General features: G+C 64.3%; 1 protein-coding gene across 1 annotated transcript in view; it reads right to left on the reverse strand.

Annotated features, from left to right (window-relative positions):
* The window catches only part of LOC113211286 (mucin-19), a 119,719-nt gene that overhangs the window by 96,621 nt on the left and 14,464 nt on the right, over positions 1–8,634 (reverse strand). Inside the window, 1 exon segment of the mRNA XM_052264297.1 lies at positions 4,017–7,248. Within this exon segment, the coding sequence (XP_052120257.1) occupies positions 4,017–7,220 (3,204 nt within the window). The 5' untranslated portion in view covers positions 7,221–7,248.

Here is an 8,634-nt window from a genome sequence, read left to right on the forward strand (position 1 = left end):
GGGGCCTGGCTGGCGAGGTCACCGACGCTGCTCTCCCTGTATACAGCGCCGCCGCCGCCGCCCAGCTCACTCCCTGCTCCTCCAGCCCCGACGGCATGATGGAACGGGCCGCACGCGCGCGTGCTTCGATCTACTCTCGAATGCCTCTGGCCGGCGGTCAGCGCCATCACAGCCCCCTCCCTCCCTCCCCGTGCCCTGTTCAGCCCGGGGCGTACAACACACACACACACACACACGCACGCACACGCACACACATACTGACGAAGGCCGCGGCGTGGGGATATTGACGCTCCGACGATCCGAGCGGCAAGTTTATAGGTGTCGCCAGGGCACTTCCACCCTGCCGCCCCACCCTACCACGCTCTACCCCGCCCTGCCCCGCCCGGCCCCACCGGGGCCAACGGTCTGACCTGCTGGTCCTCGCTTTAGCGGTCATCCTCCTCCCGTTTTACTACCCTCCCCGTGGTGCTGCGGGGGTGGAGCGGGAGTTGGCGTGGCGCAACGCGGCCTTGGGGGCCTCGACAGGGTGGGCGGGGCGGGGCGTGGTGGGGCAGTATCAAGTTCGTTCGAATACGCATGCGAGTCGCTGATAAGGCCCAAAAGTGCTGGCCGTGCGGCGCGTCTCGCGTAAGTACACGGCATTCTGGGATACGATAGGGCCCCGCCGCGGGCGGGACAGTAGGCTGCCGCTGGCAAAAAGTATATGCGTAGCCATTTCACAATTCGCATACGCAAGTTTCATAACACTCTCGCGATTGTTTTCGTTTTCACTATCCAACACGGGTTGTCATGATCCTGAAACTAAAATTGGCTTTGAATGTTTAACAAAATCAAACAAGTGATCATTTTGTCTCCCCCACTAACAAGGTCAAAAATAATATTTATTTGAAATAAATATCTCCCTTTTTCTTTGTTTCAGAAAAGGCCCATTCCATCATGTCCCTTGGCACAACGTACATATTTTGTGAGTGGGAAACGCGCCGCATTCATCAGCGTTCAGTGGTGCGCCGCGCGTGTGTGTAAGTGTTACGAGCTCCCCTACATGACATCCCATCCCCCGACAGCGCGGCGTTTCTGCTACAAACCCACCGCCCCTCGCCCCTCGCCCCTCGCCCGCGCCCCAGACCAAGCCTTTTACGACACGAAAAACGGCTCGCCCCGCCAGCTCCGGACGGCCTTAGCGGGCCTTGCCCTCCGTGGCCGGCCCGCTGCCCCCCCCGCCGCCCGACCCCCTCCTCAGCGCCATCCCACCCCATCCGCCAGGAGTGGGTTGCCCCCGCCCCCCGCACAAGCTTTTTATCAGCCCATTGAAACCTCTGCGTTGGCTCCGACCCTTTCCCTCCCACTCCTTTTCGCCCATTTTCCAGCTCTCTGAGCAGGCGTGGGGTGGGTGGAAAGGGGGGAGAGGACAGCACGGTGTGCCCGGGCGAGCGCGCGCCCTCTGGAGATGGCCCTCTTGCCCCTGACAGAGTTGAGTCCCCTTAACACGTCGGCCACCCCGTCCGGCCAGAGCCCCCGCCACCAGACGGCCCGCTCGCTGCGTGACGGGGGCACAGCGGGGTGGGGCGGGGCGAGGCGGGGCGGGGCGGAGGCGGAACGCCCCGACCCCGAAAAGTAAGCCCCCAATCGCAGTCCGCCCGTCCCACGCCACCCCCGGTGTCGCCGCGCGCGAACAGACTCGCGCCCACTATCGGCCGTGAGCTCCACGCGGGTGGGGATCCCCTCTCCCCCCCTCTCCTAACCATTAGCCGGGCAGTAATCGCAGGGGGGTGTTTGTTTCTCGTCGGCTGTAAATGCATTATGTATTATTCGCACGAAACAACGCGGATGGACCTGTTAGAGTATTCAGTCGACTGTTTGTCTCTGTCTTTCTGTGTGTCTGTCTGTCTGTCCGTCTGTCTGTCTGTCCGTCGTTTTGTCTTAGGGTTTAGACTGGCCGCGATTGTCAACTGTTTGGCACTGTTCCTTTTTCCTCGGTCCGGAATCGCCCAGAAACCTTGCCAGCCAGGGTGCACAGAAGTACCCATAAAATATCAGGTTATAGTCCTGGATCTGGGTGGTTTCTAACCGAGAGAAAAGGACCAGTGCCAAACATCTGACAATCGTGGTCATTCTATACCCTGCATCTGTCTGTCTCTGTCCCTCTGTCTCTCGGTCTCTGTCTGTCTATCTGTCTGTCTGTCTGTCTGTCTGTCTGTCTGTCTGTCTGTCTATCTGTCTCTCTCTCTCTCTCTCTCTCTCTCTCTCTCTCTCTCTTTCTCTCTCCCCCCCTTTCTCCTACGCACGCACGCGCTGCGAACGCCTGGATCGCGAATGGCTAATGCGCCTCCTCCCCGTCCCATCGCCACCCTTTTGTTTCCCGGCGAGCGGTTAATTAACGTCGATAGAATGGGGTTCAAGTTGCCGCAAACTTCGTCACTCCGCACCGCGCTACGGCAATCAGCCCCCCCCTCTCCCCTTCCTCCTCAAACCGACCGACAAAGGTAAACGCAGCTCAGGGCTTTTACTCCGGCGCAGGTTTTAATAAGGCATTCTCACCCCTGAATTTGTATTTTCAAAAAAAGTGCGTGCGGAGGGAACAAAAAAAATTGCTGACTTACCGATGTTTTCGTTTGCCTTCGTATTAGAAAGTGTCATGGCGGTTCTGCCACTTCCCTCCCCTCATCAACAGCGCACGTTGTGCTATCCGATCTGACATGAAAGTTTCTCATAACAACCAGAGCGTGTTTGGCTTGGCAAGTGAGAGCCGCGGTAAAAGCCGCTCTGTAAACTGCTACATCGGGGGTTTCGCTCTTTTCCACTATTGTTTCAAACAGCCCCCGCGTGGTGTCACCAGCCCCCCCGAGGCTGTAAGCTGTAAGTAGCCCTCGGCTGTAGCATCGCGCACCCACTCCTCCCCCTCCCCTTCCCTTCAACGTGAAGCCCAACACGCGCCCAGCGGGAGGCAAGATGGAGTGTTCGGCAGCAAGGGCCGCCGCGCTGCCCTAAATTTCAGCCGTCAGTGAGGCCCTTAGAGTTAATTCCCGGCAACACCTTTCCCTCCTTTCTTCTTCTCTTCGTTCGCCGCGCGCCCACGGGCGTCGTTGCTCCACCTCCTACTCCCTCCTCCGGCTTTACTCACTCTTGTCCTCCTTTCCTCCTCTCCGGGGGCGGCGCCGCCCCCACGGCCCCCTACCCCCTCGTTCGCGGGGTGAATAAACATGTTTCTTGCGGAGCCGACAGTAACGCGTGCTTGAATGTCGTTGCCACACCTCGTCGCGCCGCACGCGGCCCCCGCCCCGCCCCCGCCCCGCCTCGACGGCGCCCCTCCACGCCCCCGCGACTTCCGCGTCCGCGACCGCGGCAGGGCGCGAGCGAGCGCGTACGGAGCAAGCCGCTAGTTTTTTTATGACGCTTACTTTGTGCGACTGCAACAGGCACGCGACGGTCGGAGGGACGGAGGACGGACGGGGCGGGGCGGCCAGAGTGGTCCGGCCGAGTTATGGGCGTATTATTTTGCTTTACTGCCACTGCCCGGAGAGCGTCGTGACAAGGGATGACCCCGAGCAGGCATGGCGGGAGAGGGGTGGAGTGGGTGAGGGGCAGGCCTGGCTGATGGGCAAATATCGGTTTCCTTGCTGCGTCGAGCAGAAGCGAGGCAAACTTTCGAAACAATCAAGGTAAAAGGTCCGGGCAAATCCTCTCTACGCCTCCTCCTCACGGACAAGGGCGCTGCTGGCGGGCGCTGGTCTGCTCGCCGCTCGCCCGCCCCGCCCGGCCCGCTCAGCGTGACCTCGTCGCCCTCCACCCCCTCCCCGGCGGCCGCTACCACACACTGACCCCTGCCCCGCAAATCTCTCGCCAAGGACCGCCGCCGCGCCGGCTGGTGTCGCGTCCCGCGGCGCGTCGCCGTGCGCGGGCGCGGCGGGGCGAGGGCGCGGTGCGACGCGGTGTAGCCGAGCGCATCGATCGGGCGCCGCTGGCGAAGACCACGGCCTGGCTGGGCCGGGCCCGGGCGTGTCGGCGCCACCCCTTACCTCGTTGTTGGCCGCCAGGGTGACCTCGGTGGTGACGGCGGTGGCCTCGGTGCTCGTGTGGCTGGTGGAGCTGATGCGGTACTCGAGGCCGGCAATGGAGCAGAAGCCCTCGGCGTGCGTGGCCGAGTGCGTCAGCGAGTGCGTGGAGTTGCGCACGTACACGCCCGTGATGGTCACGTCGTCCCGGTTGAGGATGATGGTGTGGCGGCCGTCCGGGGTGGCGATCAGGTCGATGAGCTCATCGGCCAGCTTGGTCTTGTTCTCGCCGTTGGCGTTCTGCTCGGGCGGCACGGGCGGGGCCTGCTCGCCCTGCGGGCCCTGAGGTTCCTGCGAGGCCGGAGCCTGCGTCTGGGCTTGCGCCTGTGATTGCACCTGGGCGCGGGGCTCGGGCGCGGACGGCTGCACCTCGGGGGGCAGCTGAGCCGACAGCACGGTCGTCCTCACCTCCTTCACCTCCTTCTTCTCCTCCATGGTGGTCGAGTCCTTGGTGGTGCTCGTGGTCGTGGTGCTGGTGCGCTTCTCCAGGCAGTAGCTGGCCTGCATGATGGCGGCCGCGTTCAGGCTCGCCATCCTCTTGCTCACCACCATGTCCCGCAGCGCGAGCTGCTGCTCCGGCTGTTTGCCGCGGCCGCCGCTCGTCTTGCGTCGCTTGCTCGCCGGCGACCCGGTGGAGCGTCGCGCGCGCTGCTGCTTCCGCTTGTCCTCCGAGTCGCTGTCCTCGTCCGAGGACGAGGAGGACGGCGCCGGCGACGAGGACGACGACGACAGGTTGTTGACGTCCCAGTTCCTGCCCACGCCGCGGATGCCGTGGCCGGTACGCAGCACGCGCGTGGAAGGTGGCGAGGGCGGCTCGCTCTCCTCCGACTCCTCGTCGCGGTCCTCGTCCTCGTCGGACGTGTCCCGCTGCTGGCCGCCCTGCTGGCCATCCTGCTGGGCGGCGCGGCGCCGGTCCTCGCGCTGCCCGCTCTTGGTCTTCTCCCGCGGCGCCTGCTTGATGGCGGGCCGCTGCTCCGCCGCCCTCCGGTCGCGCTCCTTGGAGCGGCTGTCGGAGCGCCGGCTGGCCGCGGCGCGCTTGCTCACCGACACGTTCTCGTCCGAGTACATGACGCGCACCTTGGCCTTGGCGTTGAGCGAGGCGAGGCGGTGGCGCTTCGGCCCGTTCCAGAAGCCCATCAGCCGGGACCGCTTGGCGTCCGAGTCATCGCTGCCGCTGCCCTTCTTCGCTTCGTCGTGGTCGGAGCGCTCGCCGGCGTCCGACTGGTCCGAGTCCCGGTCCGACTTGGCCTTCTTTTTCTTCTTCTTGGCCATCAGGCGGTGCAGCGGTTCCTCGTCCTCGGACATGCCGTGGTCGCTGCTGGACACGCCGAACTCGTACACGTCGCGCTTAGCCTCGACGGACTTGCGCACCACCTTGGTGGTGGTCGTGGTCGTGGTGGTCGTGGTCGTGGTGGCAATCTGCTTGGCGGCGTAGGGCCGCTTCTTGTGCGGCACGGACGACATGTTGCCGCCCATACGTGACATGAGCGAGGCGTGCGCGTCGATCTTGAAGGAGCCGAGGAGGCCGGCGGCCTCTGGTGGCCGAACCTCCTCCACGGTGACCAGCGGCGCCAGGCACTTGAGCGGCAGATCGTCCTCGTCCTGCTGGGCAGGGGGCTGGCCCTGGGCGGTCGGCCCCGCGGCAGACGCGGCGGCCGCCGCGGCCTCGCGCTCCACCATGGCCTTCCACTGGGCCAGCTTCTCTTTGGCGGCCTGGATGGTGGGGGCGGCGCGCTCCAGGCTGCGCTGCGCCATCTCCCGGCGCCGCCGCTCCTGGTCCGACAGGGCGGCCTTGGTGACGTGCGTGTCGTTCCAGCGGGCCTTGCGGATGGTGACGGCCGGCTGCACTCGCGGCCGCACCGCCAGTGCGACAGCCCCGGCCAGCGGCACGAGCGCCAGGCGCTTGGCTTCCACGCCCTCGACAGCCTGCTCCACGCCGGCCTGGCCGCCAGGCGTAGGATCGGTGTGGATGAGATCGCTCAGGTTCTTGGGCGGGGCGCGGCCCGTCGGCTTGTCCTCTTCCGCGTCCCTACGCGGTGACTGCGCGGGCGACTTCAGCCTGCGCTTGGCCACCAGCTTCTTGCGCTCGTCCTCCTCGGCCGTGGCTTTGCTGGGCGACAGTCCGGCGGCCTTCTTGTCGGTGTCGGCGTTTTTGGCTGCCGTTTTCGCCTTGCCGTCATCATTCTTCTCGGAGGCCTTCCTCTTGTTCGACGGTTTCGCGTCTTGCTTAGAGCCCTGTTTGCTGTCTTGCTTCGCTTCTTCCTTGGGCTTGGCCTTCTTGTGAGACGCAGGCTTCTTCTTGCTGTTGGTCTCCTTCTTCGGAGAGGCGGCCCTCTTGGCCTTGCTCGGCTCACCGGCTACCTTCTTTTGCGGCGACGCCTTCCGCGTCGGAGAGGCGGACTCCTCTCGCTTCTGTCTCGAGCCCTTGGCGTCCTTCTTGCTGTTCTTGGCCTTGTCGGCGTTGTCGGGGCCGCCCTTCTTCCTCGAGTCGGCGGCGCTAGTCTTGTCCACTGCTGATTTGGCGCCGCCCTTCTTGCTGTTGGGCCGCGGGGAGTTTGGCTTGGACTCGGCGGTCTCGCCCTTGTCCTCGGCCGTCGTGTCCTCGGGCACTGACTTGGAGGCGGCCTTCTTGGACTTGGTGGCGGGCGCCTCGGGCGGCGCGCGCTTCTTTGGCATGGCCTTAGCCGTTTCGCTGGAGGCGGAATTCTTTTTGGTACTAGCTTTTTGGTCGGCGGACTTTTCGGCGATATTCTCGGTAGAGGTGGTCGGCGATGAGCTGGCAGAGCCGGAGGAGGACTTGTTGTGACTAGACTTGGTATCAGAAGCCTTCTTGGAGGACTTCTTTGGCTCCGGGCTGCTCTTTTTCTTGGTCGTGGCGGAGGCCGTCTTGGAGGCCGCGCCGCGGGTCGGCGCCGCCTGCTTGGAGGCTGCCGCCTTGGAAGTCTTCGGTGCTGGCCGTTTAAGGGCCGGAGTGGGGGCGGATTTCTTGGTGGCCACCGCTTTCTTGGGGGCGGGCTTGGCTGCTGCCTGTCGGGACCGCGTCGGGGAGACGTCACCGCGGCCGGCCGACGGCGACCCGGCGGGAGATGGGCTGCGAGGCATCTTCTTCTTCTGCTGCCCCCGCGATCCCGCAGGGGCGGGCGTGTTGGACGCGGCCTTGGCGCCCATCGCTTACAGCTTCGTCATCACCATGGGCCTGCAACACAACAAACGAAAGCAATCGTAAGAGCTCACATAACCGAACGCTTACCGAAACACAAGTAACTACGTAATCGTCGTCTCCAAACACGAGAACTGAGAGAAAAGAAGGTTAAATGACACAATCAAGAATGTATTCGCTGATATCTGAACAGACAATGATAAACTGCAACTTGAGCAGCGCGAGACTCTGAGACGCGCTGGCGGAGAAGAGCCGGCAGGCTCGCCCGTGGGGGCGGCGGCGGCACTGATGCGAAAAGCAATCTGCCGCACCACGCCGTTTCACTTTCCGCCCCCGCCTCCCCGCCAGACGTGGGGCTCGGGGGGTCGCAAACCTTTCCCACCTACCTATGCCGCAGCTGCGCCGCCGCCGCGCGCCCCCTGGCTCTCTGCCCCCGGCGGGCAGGACCAGCAGGGCGGCGAGGTGGCGCGCGGCCCTGGGGGGAGGGAGCGGGTGCTATCCCTGGGCGAGGCAAGGCGAAGGCCCTCCGGCTGCTGCGAGCATGCGCTCGCGCGTCCTCGCAGGACAAGCGGGCGCCAGCGGGGCGCCAACAGCCAGCCGGAGGCCTCGGCGGGGGCCTCGCCGCCGGAGGCACGCGGCCAACCTTCATTACCATTATTTTGTGCGCCCGGCCTCGGCTCCACTGCGCGAGGAATGCTGGCTGCGCCCCGTAGATAAAACCCGTACCCAGGCGCGCGGCGCTCCATCACGGCACGGCGAGCGGGGCGCCCCCGCGACGCCTCAACGCCCCGTCATTTACAGGGAGAATCGTGTCTCCACCCCCGCCCCTGCTAGCAGGCCACGAGCTCCCAGAGGTACTCTGATTCAATATTATAATAATTCTGGGAAAGAGTCTCGCCCGGCTACGCCTGTGCGCTAGCGCGCTCCCACACGCGCGCGCGGCAGCATCACCCAAAATGGCACCGCCGCTTTTATTTCATGCGGTTGTTGTTTTCGTTCGCGGACCGTTCGTGCGTTGATTTGAAAGCACACGGTTGTCACCCGACGAGACTACTGGCCTCTCGCACGAAACAAAGCCAAAATGTCCCGGGCGGAATAATAGTCATATAGTGGCGTGGGCGCCCGGCCCGTGCAGTCATTATTTCGCCTGTGATGTTTGGGGCGAAAGCAAAATGACGATACGACCGGCGGTGTCGGGAAACGAAATAATTGCTGGCACGTGAGGGGGGAACATCGTCAGGGGACACGGCCGCTGCGTGGCTCATGGAAGCGTTGCCAAAGGCATGGATTGGGCCCAGCCGCCGCCCCCGGCCCGTCCCCGGCCCGGCCCGCCCAACGCGTCTCGCTGACGTTTAAGCGCCCCGCGGGATGACTTTATTGATCCACGAGGTGCACGACATGACACTGGGGGGGCCTGCCGGC

Source organism: Frankliniella occidentalis, unplaced genomic scaffold (assembly GCF_000697945.3).
Source record: "Frankliniella occidentalis isolate FOCC.00 unplaced genomic scaffold, Focc_3.1 Scaffold18, whole genome shotgun sequence".
NCBI lineage: Eukaryota > Metazoa > Arthropoda > Insecta > Thysanoptera > Thripidae > Frankliniella > Frankliniella occidentalis.